This window comes from Pseudorca crassidens, chromosome 2, assembly GCF_039906515.1.
Source record: "Pseudorca crassidens isolate mPseCra1 chromosome 2, mPseCra1.hap1, whole genome shotgun sequence".
Classification (NCBI taxonomy): domain Eukaryota; kingdom Metazoa; phylum Chordata; class Mammalia; order Artiodactyla; family Delphinidae; genus Pseudorca; species Pseudorca crassidens.
In genome coordinates this window covers 18653462-18673074 of record NC_090297.1, presented here as the reverse complement: position 1 = coordinate 18673074, position 19613 = coordinate 18653462, and the positions used below count along the sequence as shown (strand labels likewise).

Genomic DNA, 19613 nt, shown 5'->3' with positions numbered 1-19613 from the left:
TTCCCAGCCCTCCCTCTGTGCTCAGTCCAGAGTGGAGACCAAAAGAGGGCTGTGTGCCGGGTCCGATGAGGATGCTGCTGGTCATCCTGGCGGCGGGATCCCTAGTCGGTGAGTGCCGGTCACCCTGTGGTCAGACCTGACCCCCATCCAGGAGCCAATGAACAGAGTCGTCTCCCCCAGGACTGCATCCAGCCCCAGCACGACCAGTTTCAATTTCTTCTCTGCTGGGCTGACCTGGGTGCCGAGTTTCCCTGGAGAAGTAGATGCCAGCTCAGGTTACTGGGAAGGGTGAGAGGGTCCCTCAGACCCTGGGTTCTTCAGAGACTCAGCTGACCCTCAAGACTCTGGGGATACAGCCACGTGTCTGAACTGGGGGTGTGGATCACCCCCCCCCCCACTCCAGTGGATGGAGAATTAGCTTAAGGGAGTTAGACATCCCTGGATCCCTCAGATCTTTCTGGTAGAAACTGTACCTCTGTTCCTCTGGCTGGCACTGGCCTCACATGGGGAGGTGAGGGGGCGTCAGGAAGGACAAAGCTTGAGTCCAGCCATTGCCTCCTTCCACGCCCCTGAGGGGGCCTCTTCCAGCCCCTCATGCCAGACCTGAAAGAGCATTTTCTCCCAGAGGGCCCAGGTCTGCTGCGTTAATAGGTCTTAAAAGACCAGAGCTCTTATGAAAACAGGACGAAAGGGCACAGTTTTCAAATCCAATAAAGTGGATTGTTTTGATGTATCATTATGGAGAACTTCCAGACCAATGCATGAGATCCTAGTTGTCTCTCTGCTCCCTGAGATGTTTAAAAAATTCAGGGAAATTTCTGAGGAAGTGAACGCATAGTCCTGACTGAAGAACGGAGAGGGCTGGCCTCTGCAAGGCCCCTTCTACCTTAAGTGCAGGATGGAGGCCATAAAGGGCCACAACTGTGCCCTGCAGGTGCTGACCAGGTCCACAGCGCTTCCAGCTGCCACCCAGGCTCTCCAGTCCGTCCTCCCCCTGGCATCAAACGGAACATTCACAGCACACTGGACTCATTGTGACCTAGGGAGACTTGATACATCTCCCAAGAGACCTCAGACATGTCCTTCCAGACACTCACCCATTCCGGTTGGAAGACTTAGAGGCTCTTGGCCCTTTACGATGGGGGACACAGGGGAAGCAGCCCTTAGGAGGTTGTTAGGAGTCAGTAAGGTCACTCTAGAGCCCCAGGTGCCTTCACCCCCGGCATTCTTAGGCTGATTCCAGAACATGTTTGAACTGATTTTGTTTGTTTGTTTGTCCTTAGCTTCCCACCTAGTTGACATAGACTTGTTTTTTTCAAGCAAATGAGAAAACTTCCTTTGATCACATCTCCCAGGCTGTCAGTTTCTAGACAATACATATCTCCCCACGATTTCACAATGTAGACTTTCACCCAGGAAGTGCAGAACCAACGTGGGCTGAGGAACCGGTGACGGATTTGAGGAGGAAAAGGAATGAGTGGGCGAGAGGAGACAGAAGATCTTGTTAGCCCTCAACGCCTCCTCAAAGAGAGGGGCCAGCCAAGGTCCACCCACACAACTTCAGGAAGCCAACTTGAGTTCCCTCCTGAAACGTGGCGCCCACTTCCACCCAACCTGGGCCCTTCACCACCCAAGCATGTCCCAACCTCAGCCACTCACGTCCTGCAAACCCACATGCGCCCCCAGGACACTGACCCTAACCAGCAACCCTCCCACTGCAGACCCTAGCCAAGCCCACCCCCAGACACACCCTGGCCTTCTCTCAAATCCCACCCTCTCTCTTGCCTGCCCTTGACCTCACCACCTCGCCCAAAGCCACCATTGAGCTCAGACTTCAAGTGCACTCCCTCCCTCAACTTAAGACCCAGCCCTGAAGCCACGCCCCTCCCTCCAGAACAGACCCCAATTCTGCCCGGACTCAGGTCCAAACAAGGTACCAGCCACAACTTGAGTCTCGGCAGCACATCCATCATGTTGGCTAGAGGCAGAAGGAACCCCCTGGTGCCCTAGGCCCCATTCTGGGGGCTCCAGGAAGCCTGGAACACAAAGAGTTCTGCAGCTGCTGGGCCTGGTCAACCCAGATTGAAAGAGGAATGTGGCCTTAGGTCTAACATGTGGATGCACAGCAGGGTTGGACTGTCCTAATATACTTCCCCTTCCCCACAAATGCCTCCCTTACAGAAATACTGTGTGTAGACTTGGGGTGGAGGGGTGAATAACCCTCCACTCCCTCACACTCTGGACCTGCTGGTGCACACGATCACGGGGGAGTGGGGGAAGGGAGGTACACACACATCATACCAAAGACACGTGTACCCTCAGACCTCAAGGCCTTGACTCAACCGGATCTGCACCTGTTCATTTCCCACCCCAGTCAACCTCTGAGCACGCGCAGAGCCAGCTGCCGACTCTGGCCGCCATTTTCGTGCGCTCTCTTCCTTTCCACAGACCGAGCTAGGAGGGCTGAGACAAGAGATTTGTAAATCGAGGGCTCTCATTTACAGTGAAGATTGCTTTGGGGGCAATGTCCCCTCCTGGCTCCTCTTCTTGGGGCTCTGGCCTTTGCTGCCCCTTCCTTGCCCCACTGTATCCACCCCACAGGCAGCCTAACACTGTGATGGGCATTGCAGGCCGCCTCTCTGAGCCTCAGTTTTTCTCATCCATTAAATGGGCATAATGATAGTACCTGCCTCATCAGGTTGTCAGGAGGATTTGATAAGGAGACTTAGCCCAGTGCCCGGCACTTTACGTGCATTTCAGCCATGTCAGCTGCTGCTGTGGTCATTATTGTTTATCTTTAGGTAAGTCCAATTATTCCCATTTTAGAGCTGAAGAAATTGAAGTTCTAGCTGCTTAAACAGCTTCCCCAAGGTCATGCTGCCCATATGTAGCCTCAGTCAGAATCCACCTCCTACGAAATCCGTGTGGCTGGGGAAGGTGCCTTTGCCCTCCTCAGAAGGAATGTGGAGGGTGGGCAGGGATTGGTTCAAGCAGCAGAGAGGCAGGAATTCACAGACATCTCCACCGTTGTCTGAAATTACTGACTCTGGGCAAGTTACTTCTTCGACAGTCAACATTTAGTTGAATACCTCTAAAATATTCCATTGGATGGGCTTCCCTGGTGGCGCAGTGGTTGAGAGTCCGCCTGCCGATGCAGGGGACACGGGTTCGTGCCCCGGTCCGGGAAGATCCCACATGCCGCGGAGCGGCTGGGCCTGTGAGCCATGGTTGCTGAGCCTGTGCGTACGGAGACTGTGCCCCGCAATGGGAGAGGCCACAGCAGCGAGAGGCCCGCGTATCGCAAAAAAAAAAAAAAAAAAAAAATTCCATTGGTGAGGACGCTAACTTCAGACGGTGTTGAGAAATGAATGAACACAACAGCACATGTTGGCAAGGCTATGGAATCATTGCACCACTTAAACTTTGCTGGTGGGAATAGGAGATGGTGCAGCTGCCGCTTTGGAAAACAGTTTGGCAGGTCTTCAAAAAGTTCAGCATATGATCACCGTACGACCCAGAAATCCCACTCCTAGCTGTATACCCAAGAGGACTGAAAACATGTGTCCACTTAAAAACTTGTGCACAAACGTTCACAGCAGCATTATTCAAAATAGCCAAAAAGTGGAAACAACCCAAATGTCCATCGACTGATGAGAAGATAAACAGAATGTGGTCTATCCACGCAGTGGAACATGATTCAGCCACAGAAGGAAATAAGTACCCAATTCATGCTGTAATGTGGATGAGCCTTGAAAACATGATGTTCAGTGAAAGAAGCCAGACACACAAGGCCGCATACTGGAGGCCTCTTTACAGGAAATGTCCACACAGGCAAATCCACCGAGGAAGCAGATTATTGGCTGCTGAGGCTGGGAGGAGGGGAGGGGTGGGAGTACTGCTCACGGATACAAGGTTTCTTTGTGGGCGATGAACACATCCTGGGACTAGATTAGCCGCAACAGTTGCACAATTTTGTGAATATATTAGGAAACCACAGAATTGTGTGCTCTAAAGTGGTGCATTTCATGGAATGAGAATCATAGCTCAGTACCAAGGAAAAAAGAAGTGAAGGGGAGCGGGGCTGGTCAGTTAGCACATTCTCCGCCGAGTGAGTGCTGGCTCGCCCCTCAGGGCAGGCAGCTTACTACAGGGCTGGGGCAGAGTCTTTGTGCCCTTCTGCTCACCCTTCTCTCACTTTCTGCAGCTCACTTCGCTGAGGACACCTCAGATCTTCTTCAGCACGTGAAATTCCAGTCCAGCAACTTCGAAAACATCCTGACGTGGGACAGCAGGCCGGAGAGTGCCCCAGACACCGTCTACAGTGTGCAGTATAAGACGTAGGCGTCCCTCCAACACAAGCCCTTTTGACTCTGCTCTGGAACCAACCCCTCCAAGAAAACCCTTCCTTCTTCCTATGTCCCCACACCCCCCGCCAGGACTGATGTCACACAGCGACCCTCCCCCAGACATAGCTTTGCTCCTTTATGTTTCTTCTGCAGGGGGAGGTTAGGCTAATGGTTACAAGTACGGGCTCTGAGGACAGACGCCAGCTCTCTCCCTATAACTCCGGGCGGTTGGGTAACCTCACCAAGCCTCCATTTCCTCATCCATGAAGTAAAGTTAGCAATAGTACCTTCCTCATAGGGTTGTTAGGTGGGTTCCATGAGACATTCATCAGCACGTGTGCCTGGCAAACAACAAGCTCCCAATCATTGCTTTATACTGGGTTAGACTGGGTCAACGAAAAGTCGTGCCCACCCCCTCCTGGGCCCCCACCCCGCCCCGTTCCCGCTCATCTCCTCTCCCAGGCAGGAGAGGAGGGTACATGGGCTCAGGAGTCTGCAAACCTGGGTTCCATTCCTGGTCCTGCCACTTCATCCTGTGGCATGGCACTTGCCCTCTCCGAGGCCCAGGTCCCTCATCTGTCGATGGGGCTAACAGTGCGCAGAAGGTGAACTCAGGCTGGCTGGGTTCACATCCTGGTTCCCTGCATGCATGTCTCAAACGCCTGGGCAAATTTTACTTCCTTAACCCCCAGCTCCCCTACTTGAAAAGGACGGAGAATAATGCATGAACCTCACAGCACCGTAGTGAGGATCACCCGCATAAAGGGCCTGGGTACACGTGCTAAGTAAATATTCAATATCGTTATCATTATTAATAAACGACAGGCTTGGTTCCAAGCCTGTTCACGAAAGGTGTGCTCTGGCCCTTCCCTTGCCCACAGTTATGGAGAGACAGAGTGGCAGGCAAAGGAGGGCTGCCAGCGGATCACCCGGAAATCCTGCAACCTTACCATGGAGACAGGCAACCTTACGGATTTCTACTACGCCCGGGTCACCGCCATCGACGCGGGAGGCCAGTCCGCCACTAAGATGACCGACCGGTTCAGCTCACTGCAGCACAGTGAGTGCCAGCCCCTCATTGCAACGGGTGCGGGACGGGAAAAGGATGGCCTCTTAGGGCCCAGAAGGGCTCTGCCTCCCAGGGCCAGTTAGGGATGTGGCTTTTTAGGGAAGGCGCCCTCAACTGGACAGCATCCCCAGTGTGGTCTTTCATCTTTCTCCATCTCCATCCCCACCTCCCTAGTTCAGACCACCTTAATCTTGCCACTTGAGTGCAACCAAGGCCCCCCTAACTCGGTCCTCCTACTCCTGCCTTGACTCTTTTCCGATCCTTGGTCTTGGTCTCAGCTTCAACATCACCTCCTACATGAGCATCCCCACCGCCAGCCTCAACAACCCCGTTTCGCTAGGTCATCGTCTGCTATTCTCCATCGCCATGAACTGTTTGCTGGCTCCAGAGCTCAGATCACAGTCTGCAGTTACTGGGTTTGCTGGCATTTACATCATCTGCCTGCCTTACTGAAAGGGAGCTCCATGAGGGCGTGTGTGGCAGCGGAACCCCCTGTGTTCCCAGCCCTTAGCATAGCACCTGGCACGTAGGAGATGCTCAATACGCAGTTGATGGAGGATTGAGTGGATGGATGGATGAGTTGCCAAACTCCTCACACATGTTAAGTAGGTGATGTTCACTAACTGATTTAAAAGCCGCAGGGTTTCTTAAGAAAATAAAAAATAAAGTTAAACAAGTTATTTTATATTGTTTCTTGGCTTGTTCAGTTAATGCATACTTATTGTAGAAAATTCGGAAAATATAGAAATACACAAAGAAAAATAAAAGTAGGCCCAACTAATCTGAACACTTAAACATAACCGCAGCTACTAGCAACTGTATCTACTCTTTTGTGATCTGGTTGGTTGGTTAGTTGTTTTTTATATGATGGTATCGTGAACATTTGCCCATGTCATTAAATATTTCTCCACAACACGATAGTTCACGGCTGCAAACATGATCCATTCTATGGAGGTACTCTAATTGACTTCCCTAATTCCTTTTTGGAGGACCCTTAACTCAGTTTGATAAACAACACTGAAACGAACATCCTTCTAGCTCAGATCTTTTTAATCCTGGAGGTCAATGGACTCTTGGGGACTTTCTATAAATTAGCTTCGGGGGAGTGAGGTTCATGAAACCCTGAAACTGAGTGCAAGATTTTTGTATATGTACACTTTGGGGGAGAAAAGAACCATAGCATTCAAACCATAGCATTCAAATTCCCAAAGGGGTCTATAAACCAGTCAAGGTCGTTTGGTTATTTGGAAATTCCATCTTGAGAGAGGTTGAAGTTTAGGCCCTTTGAGGCTGAATCAGTAATATTGGGCACTGCAAACATTGTTTGGATATGTAGTTGAACCATCAGTCCCCAAAGCTGTCATTGCCAGTAGACTAGGGGGCAGGTGCTCCTGGAAGACTCAGGTAGGGATGTGTGGAGGCTGGGACAAGGGTATGATCAGCCTAGGGGTCCAGGGCCCCTCTCCCTGGGCTCTTCCCACTCACCCTTGGTCACCCCTTTGCCAGCCTTACACCCAAACACCAGTTGCTTCTCTTCTCACCTGTTCATTTAGCTGATGCTTTCAGAAGCATGGCTGGGGTTGGGGTGGGAGGGGGTGGAAAGCAGTCATTTCCCAAGGTCCAAGGCAGCCTCTCAGACACTCCTGGCTGATTCTAACTTTTCATTTCTTTTTTCTCTCTCCCTTTTTCCAGCTATCATCAAACCACCTGATGTGACTTGTATCCCCAAGGTGAGATCCATCCAGTTGATTGTCCATCCCACCTACACGCCCATCCACACAGGGAATGGCCACCGGCTAACCCTGGAGGATATCTTCCAGGACCTGTTCTATCACTTAGATCTGCACATCAACCACACCTACCAAATGGTAAATGAAGGGTAAATATATGTGCCACCTTGGTCCTTCCCTGCCTCAGAAACCCATTTCACTCTCTGCATTGCTTCAAGTAGAAAGGAGATGTGTTCTATAAATCAGCGTTTCCCAAAACACGTCTACAGCCTACCTCTTGTAGATGCACACACACAATAGCATGCTAAAGCCTCTGACAAGTACTGCAAAGTCAAGACTCCAGTTTCAATTTGCTTAATGCAACTTCTCTCGCATGTATTTGATCAGAGAAACTCCTTTTATTTTGCATTACATGTATTTTTTTCTTGCCTAATGCCTTCTAACATCCAGGGGAACAACTTCTATTAACATCCTCAGGTGTCCACCTTGGAAAATGCTGGAATCAATTTCTACTGCTGCAGTTCTTTCTGCTGGTTCTCCACTTACCGTGGGAACCGGATACAGACAGTGTCTTAAGATCGGGAATACTGAAAGGTGGAAGGCAAAGGCATAAATTGTCAAATGTTATACATTTCTTTTTGTATTCAAAAGATAAAATATGTAGTGTTTCCCCCGGCAGTGTGTGCCACTAATTCATAATTACATTGAATGACTATTCCTGCACTCAAGGAGCTTATAATCTAATGGGTGGGGAGAGAGTTAAAACAAGAATTCAAATTCATACAGCTATAGGTAGAGGGAAATAAGAGAGTTGTGTGGGACAGAATGGAGGCTGGGAGGGGAGAGAGGAGATGTCAGCTCAGAGAGATCTGGAAAGACCTCTAGAACAGAAAACTTTCTGGTGCTGATATCAATTTCTGAGGCGTGCCAGGTAATATATGCTTATTGTGTCATTTAATCTTCGTCACAAAACCTATGAGGTAGTTGCTCTTATCTCCTTTTCTGAATGAGAAAACAGAGGTTCAGAGAGGCTAAGTCACTTCCTCAAGATTGTTCAGCAAATAATAGCATAGTCAAGATTCAAATCCAGCTTTGTTCCAAGCCCACATTCTTCCCCTCCCTGCTCCACTGGCCTACACTGTCCCACAGTGATCAGAGAGAGAAGCAGGAACGCTTAGGATATTGTTGGAAAGCACAAAACTGCCCATTTGGGCTGAAGCGTAGGGACATGTAGAATAGTTTCTCAAAACATGGTCCCAAACCAATGGCATCAGAATCTCCTGCAGCCTTTGTTTAAAATGCAGGTTCTTGGGGACTTCCCTGGCGGTCCAGTGGTTAAGACTTCGCCTTCCAATGCAGGGGGTGCGAGTTCGATTCCTGGTTGGGGAGCTAAGATCCCACATGCCTCATGGCCAAAAAACAAACAAAAAAAAACCCCATAAAATGCAGGTTCTTGGGCCCCCTTATAATACGCTTCATCAAATTCTAGCGTTGCACCCCTGGGATCTGAATTTTAGTGAGCAACCCAGTGCTTCTTACTCACTCTGAAGTTTGAGAAACACTGATGGAGAGGAACAATGCTAACCCTAAGAAGACAGGCTGGGACCATGCCATAGAGGTCGGGAGAGCGGATGGGGGAATCTGTATTTATTTCAGTAGTCGGGGAGCGATGAGAGATTACAGAGCAGGGAGAGTCTTTATCACAACTAATTTTTGGCAAATATTTGAATATTTGAATTATTTGAATATTTGAAATATTTGAATATTTTATTGTTATTGATTTATCACTTAATTCAGTTTGTGATCAGAGAACATATTCCGTATGATTTCAGTCCTTTATGGAGACTTGTTTTATGGCCCAGCATATGGGCTATCATGGTGAATGTTCCACGTGCACTTGAAAAGAATATGTATTTTGCGGGTGTTTGGTGGAGTGCTCTATAAATATCCATGAGATAAAGGTGGCTAATAGTAGTATTCATATCTTCTATGTCTTTCCTGATTTGGGGGAGGTCTATTATTCTCTTAATTGCCGAGAGTATTACAATCTCCAGCTCTGATTGTGGATTTGTCTGTTTTCCCTTTTAATTCTGTGCATATCTGAAGGTTTATTATCAGACACATACACCTTTATGATTGTTATTGCCTCCTGGTGAATTGACCCTTTTATCATTAGGAAATGTCCCTTTTTATCACTACTAATACTTTTTTCTATTGAACTCTACCTTATCTGCTGTTAATATAGTTACTCTAGCCTTCTTATATTTATCATTTTCATTGTATATCTTTTTACATCCATCTATTTTCAACCTACCTGTGCCTTTATATTTAAAGTGTATCTCTTGTAGACAGCATTCTGACAGTCTCTCCCTTTTTAAAATTTGAGATATAATTCACATACCACAAACTTCACCCCTGTAAAGTGTAGGATTCAGTGGTTTTTAGTATATTGAAGAAGTTGTCCAACCGTCACCACTATTTAATTCTCTCTATTCTATTTTCAGGTTCTCTGACTCTTCTGTCATCTTCAATCTGTTGTTAAAACCATTCCGTGGGAATTTTTACTTTAGATATTGTATTTTTCAGTTCTAAATTCTCTAATTTTTATAGTTTCTAGTTTTTATAGTCTCTAGTATTTATAGTTTACGCTACTGAAAATTCCTAGTCATTCTGTCATTATGAGCACGTTTTCCTTCACTTCCTGAGCATAGTTATACTAGCCACTTTAACACTGTCTGATAATTCAAACATTTTGGTCATCTTGGGATAGGTCACCATTAACTGTCTTTTCTCCTGAATATGGATTACATTTTCTCTTTCTCTACATGTCTAAAAATTTTGGAACGCATCCTGGACATTGTGAATGATACGTTGAAAGGACTCTGGATTCTGTCATATTCCTCCAAAGAGTATTGATTTTTGTTTGTTTCTTTGTCTTAGTAGGCAGTGAATTTGGCTGAACTTCAAACTCCAAAATCTCAGTTCAGTAAAGTTCAGTGGAAACTTTAGCTGGGCTGCTTGGAGTCTACCCTGCTCATGCATACTTCAGGCACCAGCCAGGGATTTGGGCAAAGTTTATACACAGAATTCAGGCTCTCTCTCTATGAACCTCTCCTATCTGTGATTTCTCCCTAACTTTCCAACTTTTGTGATTGCCCTGAACTCTGTCTTCTGGTTACTCAAACCAGTAAGATTACAGGGTTTTTAATCTAGGTGTCACCCACTCCACGTGGTATAAATGGGGGCCTGCCTCCTGGCTACAGGACATTAAAAAAGAGAGAGAAACTCATTCAGTGCCATTCCCTTCCTCCTTTCTCTGGTATCTGCCTGCTTTTACTTACTTTCCAATGCCTATAGGTAGTTTTTATTTTGGCCAGAGTTTATAGCTGTTATTTTATGGAAGGTTGGTCCAATAGAAGCTATAAATTACTGGGAGCAGGAAGAGGAGCGATCAAATGTAAAAATGAAAGAGTGATCAGGGTGGGAAGTCAGGGGGGCTATTGCAATGGTACTAGGCTGGAAACGAGGAGGGCCTGAACCAGGGGGGCGGCAGTGAACACCCGGGGAAGGAGGACTCTTGGGGCCTTGACAACTCTACTGGGGTTAATTTCAACCATATGAGTTCCACAAAACAATAAGCTGTTAAATCCATTCATGCACTTCTTCACCCACTTTCACCCCCTTCAAAAGAAAAAACAACAAATAACCCTAAACCTTGGCTGCCATGTGCCCAGAAAAGAGAAGGCATAGCTGAAACGCAAAGGACCAAAAAGAAAATTCTTAGCTTTTAAGCTCCCAAGAACATAGCTCCTGGCCCTTTAAAGAAAAGTTTATGGATTATTTCAGGGTAATCAGATACAATGGATTTGAGAGGGATTTGTCAAGAATGGTTTTAAGGTTTGAGCCTTGGACATTAGAACAAGAGAGACATTATGAACAGAATTAGGGAATCAAACACAGGTGCAGGTTTGGGGTTGGAGATGGGGCAGGACCCAGAGAGAGGAGATCAGGATGTATGGACATGTCAAGTTAGAGATGCCCACGGACTGCTGTCCAGCAGGACGCTGGCTGTGTGTGCCAGGAACTCCATAGCTCTTACTGAGGTCAGTTTGGGGGTTATCTGCACATTGGTGATCACCAGAGCCACGGGTCCAGAAAAGATCACTAAGTGAGAAAATATGTGGAAAGAGAAGAAAGAACGGGTGAAGAGTGAAACTTGCAGAACAACACCGAGGGGCTGAAACCAGTAAAAGAACAACCGGAGAGGTAGGAGGAGAACCAGAATGATGGAATGAGGCAGCCGAGGGAAGAGTTCAAGGTCAGAGAGGTTCGAGACATACAAGAGGGCAAGAACTGAGAAGAAGCTCTAGCGGAAGGATGGGCAGATGCAAAGGAGCAAGGGCTTACTTCAGAAGCAGAGTGTTTGCAGGAGCGATGGGCATTCAACATCACCAGAACCTAAAGGACCAAGCGGGCTCTAGGGAGGGAAGAGTGTACAAAGGGAGCAAGGACCTGTAATATGACCCGGGCCATCAAAGGATTTTCAACAGAGGAGCTTTGTAATTATGTTAATTGTTTAGAAAGATCACTGTGGCGCCAGGACAAATTTGGAAGTAGACAGGGACAAAACCAGAGACTGGTGACCAGTAAGGAGGCCACTGCAAGAGTCCAGGCCAAAGATATTGAGGCCCAGTTAAGGCAGAAGCAATGAGGAGACAAGAGAGGGATGGATATTCAAAGCGTTTTTGATATTTTATTTTGAAAAAGGGGGGGAAAGAGGAGAACTGGAAGAAGGAAGAATGGTGGGGTGTTGATGATGGTGGTGATAATAACAGCAGCTAGTATTTAGAGAGCGCATGCTGTGTGCCAGACACTGTCCAAGGGAAAGTGCGCGAAGCTTGCATCTGATTGGATTTAGGGAGAAAGCGAAGGTAGGGGAATGGAAATGGAGCACTGCAGACTGACCTACCGGTTTATGGTTTGGGCAGCTGGTGGTGCCATTTTATTAAGTGCAGTAACCCAGGCAGAGGTGTAGGCAGGCTCCACATAGAGGTTGGTGTGTAAGAGATGCTGTTCTGTGTTCTCTGTCAAATTCAGCACCTTGGAGGCAAGCAGAGAGAATTTGAGTTCTTTGGCCTGACCCCTGACACGGAGTTCCTTGGGACCATCGTGAGTTTAGTTCCAACCTGGTCCAAGAAGAGCATCCCCTACATGTACCGAGCGAAGACGCTGCCAGGTAAGTTCAGCTGAAGCCAGAGGGAACTGGGACTCCTGAATTCAGACCTTGACTCTGTGCTTTCCCCCCTGTAACCAAGGTGAGGCTTGACAGTGCTCTAGAAAACCACAGAAGGATTACTAGTGTATTATTAAAGTCAATCTTTGTTTATTCGTAAACGAGTTAGCTGTTGGGTTGTCGTAGCAAATATTTAATCTACACCCTCCAGCCTATGTCTGAATTTCCTCTCTCTGGCAAGCTGCGTGTGTATCCTGGCAAAGCAAATTCACCTTGATGTTAACTCAAGTGAGAGATCCCAGGAAATAATCTGCAGATGGGAGAGCAGAGAAGATAACAAAGATGCCTCAGTACCTTCTAAAGTCAAATAAAAATAACAGTGATTATAATAGCATTTCTGCAGTGCCAACCAGGGACCAGACACTACGAAACACAGTTCTCGTGCTTCTGTGAAGCATCTTTGTTCCATTGAGGAAACTGAGGTTCAGAGTGGTTAAGTAACTTGCCCAAGATTGCACAGCTGGTGAGGAATGGAACTAGGCCTAATTCCAGAGAACACGTTCTCACCACTGCACTGCCATAGAAAGAGTTTTGAGTCATCGGCTCAGCGGGATGGTGTCCCATCCCACTCGACTCCAGTACATTGAAACTCGACTCTCATCGTAAGCATCATGATGTTTTCATTACTGCTTATTTTCATAGAGATAGAAATGTAATGCTCCAAGTTTAGAGGATGAAAAAAGCGATCGCATTGGACTGGATGGATTTGGAAAACAGTCTCCACCTTAGTCATCTTGTTTAGATTAATGATGTCAGTAGGTGATTTCTGTTCTGATGAATAGGAGCGAGGCAGCTGCTAGAGGCTGGGCCCGAGGGTATAACTGCAGCTTGGTAGAAACATCACAGGGTAGGTTCTGGTTCTCAGCTTTGATCAGAAACTCAGCTCATCGGTTTCCCCAAAAGCCCACAAGAGACTGAGTTCTCCACCTGAGTCCCAGTGCATTTGTTTTCATGGGAAGATATGCCTGGCGGAAGAACAGCCAGCACTGACCTCTTGCACGGGGCATGCCCTTCCCAGGGAAAGGGCCACATGAAGACCAGAATAGAACTTGGCAATAAGAGAACTAGAAAAAGGAAACCAGCTTCACAGGCACTGAGTTGGGAGTGTGTATGTGATTTGTGACTCTCCCCTGGACCTTCTAGACAACTGTCATTCATTCCTGACCCGCCCCTGCCCTCCTGCTTATTGACAACATGTGGGCCACTCCACCCATATCCTTCTGTTGGTTTGTCCTTAAGTGATCTAGCTCATGATATATCATTTTTTTCTAAGACTGTAGCTGCTTTTAAATGAATCATACTTCATGGTGGCTATTTCTTGGTGACATATAGAAAGCACCTTATCCTTTATAATCAAGTATATTAATAACAATTCCTACCATTTATTAAGTACCTACTCTATTGCCAAACACTGTGTTAAATTCTTTCCATATATTATCCCATTGAACCCTTATAACAATCCCGCAAGTTGTATAGCATTATCCGCCTTTTACAGAGGAGGAGCTCTGGCTCAGACAGGTTAAGCAACTTGCCGGTGACCACACAGCTGGTCAGTGAACCTAGTTAAGTTCATCTGACCCTGAAGCCTGGGCTCTAATCACCACTTGGCCATTTTGTTTAGAGCCTATGCCCTCTACTGCACATTTATTCCCCTTACTTCCATATCATGATGAAACGTCCTGCCCTTGACCGTGTATCCAGGGGTCTGTCTTATCCCCAGAGCCCAGAAGCCCTCCTTTATCTACCTCTCAGAATGTGTTGGACCATCATCCCAGCATCTTTCTTTTTTTTCCTGCGGTACGCGGGCCTCTCACTGCTGCGGCCTCTCCCGTCGTGGAGCACAGGCTCCGGACGCGCAGGCTCAGCGGCCATGGCTCACGGACCCAGCCGCTCCGCGGCATGTGGGATCTTCCCAGACCGGGGCACGAACCCGTGTCCCCTGGATCGGCAGGCGGACTCCCAACCACTGCGCCACCAGGGAAGCCCCATCCCAGCATCTTGATGCTGGAAAGGGCTCTATGTGTTGGCCCACCCCATATCTTAATTTTACAGAGAGGAAACGGAGTCATCATTGTGTAGTGGCTGTGAGAATGAGCTTTGGAATTATACATGTCAATCCTGGCTTCTCCACTGAGTAGCTGTGTGACCTTGTTCAAGTCATTTAACCTCTCTGAGACTCAGCTTCATTATCTGTAAGGAGTGAGCATCCATGGCCATCTGTTTGGTGGGATAACATCAGTAGAGCGCCCCACACAGTGCATGGCATGTAGTAAGAGTTCAATCATCGCTGGTTACTGTTATTAATAGATGGAGGCCAGAGAGGGTCGTGCAGAAGATGAGGGTCTCATCAGTGGCTGAGCCAGACCTCTAACGCCCCACATTCCAGTGTTGCTTCCATTATTTCTTCCTACTTCCCTGTGAGTGAAATGGCAGAAATGTTCCAAGTCCCTGTCCTGTCCTGGTACAGGGAGCAACAGTTTTCCAGTTACATTAGGCATGTCATGTAGAGACATTTGGGTCCTGTCTTCTCCCTGGTGGAAGTACATGTGACAGGGGAAGAGGGAAGCTGAAGTGGGAAGCTGACGAGAGAGGCCCAAGCCACAGGGGCTGGGGGAGGAGCGAGGAGTGGGCTAGAAGTAAAGGCTCCAGCAATTCCCAGGGTTCACAGTCATTGCCAAGGTCACTGGCAACTGATGATCAACTCCCCATGCTGAAGCCACACAGGAGCCAGGAACAGAAGGAGGGTGACTTGGAGAGTCAAGACCCCCAGGTAATACAAACCTCCAGTTTTAACAAAAACTCCAGCTACCTCTTCCTTACCAAGCCACTCACCAGTCCCACTTGAATTGGTGACAGGAAGTGTGTCATGCCAAGACCTGGCTGCACACACCCATCCCAAAGATGCAGGGCCATAGGGAAGAGGCTCAGCATAGAGCCCTTAGCCATCCTCTCCTTCCGTTTTCAAAAAGGTGGTGCCTCCCCAGGCTCCCTCCTGAGTGAGGTCTTCCCAGCTCAGATCTTGGTAGACAGGTGGGGAGGACAGACCCCTCCCATTGTCACATCTCCCCTCCCTTTGCCTCTTTCCCCTGCCCCCACCAGGAAGGCAGCACTGTCCTTAGACCCAGGCAAGATGGACCCTTTTCTGAGCCCCGCACTTTACAGGGCCCCGCTCCAGCCCCGCTCTGGCCATGGCCCTCCCCGCAAGATGAAGGGTCCTTAGGTCCACATGGGCATATCCCCATGGAACCTGTGAGCTCCGAAATTCCCTATACAGATGGCCAGAGCCTGTGTCCAGTCTCGGCAGATCTCCTCCTTGGGTCTTTTTTCCAGAGGGCAGACACTCTGTTGATGTTTAGGCCCTCGGCCCAAAGGGTGGCCAGCGGGTGGGTATTTGTAGGCGGCGTGGATGAGCTTGGCCATGAGCCCATATCCTTGGGCGTGAGGCCCCTGGCGGTGTGGGCGGGAGCCAGGCTGGGCCTGCGGGAGCTTCCCCCTGCACCTCCACCTTTCCGCACAGCACCCCGAGGCGTCCAAGAATCAAAAGTCAAGCCTTCCGGGTTGTTATGAAAAGTATATCTGTCAAGGTGGGAGCACAGAACGTATTTTATTTAACAATGTAAAAACATGATGAAATTCCGAATATTTAGACATATGGTGTGTGGCCCTCCATTTGCGCCCTCGCCCCGGGCCCTGTAAGTACTGGGGATAGGAGAGGCCTTCCCAAGCCTGGCCCGAGAGGCAGGGGAGGAAAAGGCCCAAGTTGGCAGTACCCACAATGGCAGCCTCACCCTTCCTGTTCTGACCTCTTACTCACCTAGATCAGACGTGGACCTACTCCTTTTCCGGCGCCTTCCTGTTCTCCATGGGCTTCCTGGTCGCAGGGCTCTGCTACCTGAGCTACAGATACATCACCAAGCCACCTCCGCCTCCCAACTCCCTGGTGAGCAGGGGCCCCGGGGAGGATGGAGAGGCCGAGGGGAGGGCACGGGCCCCGGGACCCCGGCTCTCCCTCATTTCTCCCTCCAACCTAAAGATGTGGCTGGCAACTCCCCCGGTGTGCGGAAGAGATCTAGGGAGAAGGAAGACAAGGCATGGAATAGAAAACCCACGTGGCTTCAAGGGGGCGCACACCCTGTCTGAACCAGCAGCCCAGGTACTGCCACCTGGGATCGCAGGCCCACTGTTGCCACATCTTCACATTTTCTCCAGCGAAGTCAGAATTTCAGATTGTCATGTGAAATCTCCCATGTTTCAAATCTTGGCAACTAATTTTTTTAAACTAAACCCCTGCAAACCATACACGTCACATCGGCAGCCCAAGTCTGGCCACCAGAGCTGCATCTGCGTTAAAGCAGCCATGCCCGCTGCAGAGCCTGCACAGTCTGGGGCTCGCAGAGACGGCTCACGCGCATCCGCCCCTCCAAGTCAAAGACCAGATGAGCCATTTCCTGTAGAACTCTCCGGGCCTCCCCTGTCCCCCATTCATCCCCACCTTTCTCCCCGCGTGAGGCACTTAGGGACCAAGAGCTCAGGAGCAGTTGAGCCAGCACCTGGAGAGCATTCCCCAAGGGCACCCCAAACCCGAGCCAGCTGCTTCCAGAGTGCCCGCCTCCTAGAGAAACCACAGCCTACCCGCTCTCCCTAGACAACCAGACTCTGGAAGCAGCCCTCAGCTAACAGGCCGGGAGCCCTGTCCCTTCACAGAGGCTCCAGCACTTAGAGGAATCCCTGGGAAGGGATACAGGGCTCACACATCGTGGAAAAGCCCCCCGGTGGTCTACCCCTTCCCCTCCACTCCCAGCCCTGCGGAGGACCGCGGCACGCACGGCACCCTCGGGGAGCTTGAACACACCCTAATGGGCACACTGTTCTCCCTGCACAGGATGTCCAGCACGTACTGACCTTCCAGCCTCTGCAGTTCATCCAGGAGCACATCTTAAGCCCCGTCTTTGACCTCAGTGGCCCGAGCGGCCTGGCGCAGCCTGTCCAGTATTCCCAAGTCAAGGTCTCCGGGCCCATCGAGCCTCCAGGAGCCCCACCGCGACACAGCCTGTCTGAGGTCGCCTACCTTGGGCAGCCGGACCTCTCCATCCTCCGGCCCTCTGGCGGGCCACCTCTCCAGACACTCCCCCCACTGCCCTATGCCCCCCAGGCTGCCCCTGAGGGCGGGCCCCTGTCCTATGCACCTCAGGTAACCCCCCAAACTAAACCCCCCTCCTACACTCCCCAGGCCATCTCGGAGGCCCAGCCTCCTTCCTACACCCCTCAGGCCACTCCGGACAGCTGGCCTCCTTCCTATGGGATATGCGGGGAAGGCTCTGGTAGAGACCCCCCACCTATGACACTCTCTGGTCCCAAACACCTCGGAACCAAAGGTCAGCTCCAGAAAGAGGCACCAGCTGGAAGCTGCAGCCCAGGTGGCCTTTCTCTGCAGCAGGTGACCTCCTTAACTATGGAGGACCCCCAAGAAGTAAAATCCTTCCACCAGCATCTGGGGGTTCACACGGACAGAGAACCTGACTCTGATGTCGTACACAGAGGAGAGCCAAGGACACGAAGCTATGTAAAGGGCCAGCTGCCCCTCCTCTCCTCTGTCCAGATCGAGGGTCACCCCGTGTCCCTCCCTTTGCAGACTGCTTCCCGCCCATGTTCCCCCACAGACAAGGGTCCGAGTCCCTGGGGCTTGCTGGAGTCCCTCGTGTGTCCCAGTGATGAGGGTCCAACAACCGAGACTGAGGCCCAGAGCCCAGGCCCTCGGGCCCCAGACCTGGAGTCGCCCATGGAGCTGGACTCTCTGTTCAGAGGCCTGGCCCTGACGGTGCAGTGGGAGACCTGAGCGGGAACAGGGTGGGCCTGGGGCTTCTTCCTGTCCCCACCCTCACCTCGCATCCTTGGCCGTCACTCCCGCACCCAGCGGCGCTGCGCACTCTGCAGCCCAGCCCCGGGTGAATGCCCTTGAGGAACCAGCAGAAGGAGGATGCCGGACCCCTGCCGTGGCTGAGCTCCCTTTGGAGAAAAAGGCATGAGAAGGGCTCCAGCCAGAGAAGTTACAGAAGTGCCTCATATACAAACGAGCGAGTGCAAATGAGCATGTGCTCGCCAAGTTCTGCAGGACAGGACGGGCAGTCAGAGTGCAGGAGCTAACATGGGGAACCTCCCGGAGATCCAGGGCCCAGGATCCTAATACGCTGGACGCAAAGTTCTCCATGAGCCTACCTCTCTTCATTCCCGGCCACTTTAATAATCTAGTTCAGCAGCGTGAGGCCTCTGCCTCCTCTGTGGTTCCCCAAAGGTGAGAAAAGGAGCCTGAAAAAGGACACCTCATAGCAGACTGGGCAGAACCAGAACAACCTGCACTTCTGCCAAGTCCAGAGGCAGCCTGATGGCAAGATTCCAGGGAGGGGTGCGGCCTGCGGCTCATCCCCAACCGAGGCTGCTGCCTGGAATTGCACCATTTCAGTTTCATTCCTCTGCTAGAGGCTTTATCCCAAGTGAAATGCAGGTCCACCAGGGAGGGAGAACACAGAAGCCTCTTCTGTTGGCAGGAGTTTCAGACCCTATCCTGGCAGCGGGGTTTGAAAGGAACATGGGGCCATGGGGCAACTGAAGGAGACACAACTACAAACTGTACCTACTTCACAACTTTGGAAACTCAGCCTTGGATTCAGCCCACCTGGGTTCAAATTCCGGACTTTGTACTTAAAAGCCATGTGACTTCAAGCAAATGAATCACTCAAAATCTCAGTTTCCTCATCTGTGTCATGGGGATAATAACACTGACCTCACAGGGTTGTGGTGAGGATGAAATTAAATAATGCCGGCAAAGTGTTTCATAGCGCCTGGCTCATGGGCAGTGCCCAATACACCGTAGTATTTCTTGTTGTGATTTTTAAAAAATAGGACAGTACAGGAGTGACCCCCTCCCCCAATTCAGCTTGATTTTGAATCAGGCATTTTCTCATGGGCTTAAATTATCCTGATTTCCTCAGGATTGCTCCAGGCCAAGCTGAAGGAGCTGGACTGTCTAGGAGGGGGCGAGGGAAGGGATTGCAGGAAACAGGGTCCAGGGACACATGGAACCTTCTCCTTGAGTTCATAGGTGGAAGCCGTTTTGGGCGTGGCAGCAGCATTCTCAGAGGACCTTCTTCCCCGACACCCCACCAGAGGCAGCACAG

The 19613-nt window shown here is 50.0% G+C and overlaps 1 protein-coding gene across 2 annotated transcripts; it reads left to right on the top strand.

Annotated features, from left to right (window-relative positions):
* IL22RA1 (interleukin 22 receptor subunit alpha 1) lies at positions 1 to 19299 on the top strand. Of its 2 annotated transcripts, XM_067724139.1 has the most exons (8): positions 1 to 108; positions 4205 to 4337; positions 5228 to 5406; positions 7108 to 7283; positions 12243 to 12381; positions 16257 to 16378; positions 16472 to 16591; positions 17321 to 19299. In XM_067724139.1, the coding sequence occupies exons 1-8, from the start codon at positions 66 to 68 to the stop codon at positions 18272 to 18274; spliced, it is 1866 nt and encodes a 621-aa protein (XP_067580240.1). In that variant the 5' UTR covers positions 1 to 65; the 3' UTR covers positions 18275 to 19299. The 2 variants fall into 2 exon arrangements, with proteins under 2 accessions (XP_067580240.1, XP_067580250.1); XM_067724149.1 differs by lacking the exon at positions 16472 to 16591.
* The last annotated feature ends 314 nt before the right edge of the window (positions 19300 to 19613 follow it).

Coding starts and splice junctions, on each gene's coding strand:
- IL22RA1 (XM_067724139.1), top strand. CDS start 66: ATGAGGATGCTGCTGGTCATCCTGGCGGCGGGATCCCTAGTCG. Junction 12,382..16,256: donor CCGAGCGAAGACGCTGCCAG/GTAAGTTCAGCT, acceptor TTACTCACCTAG/ATCAGACGTGGACCTACTCC. Junction 16,379..16,471: donor CTCCGCCTCCCAACTCCCTG/GTGAGCAGGGGC, acceptor TCCAACCTAAAG/ATGTGGCTGGCAACTCCCCC.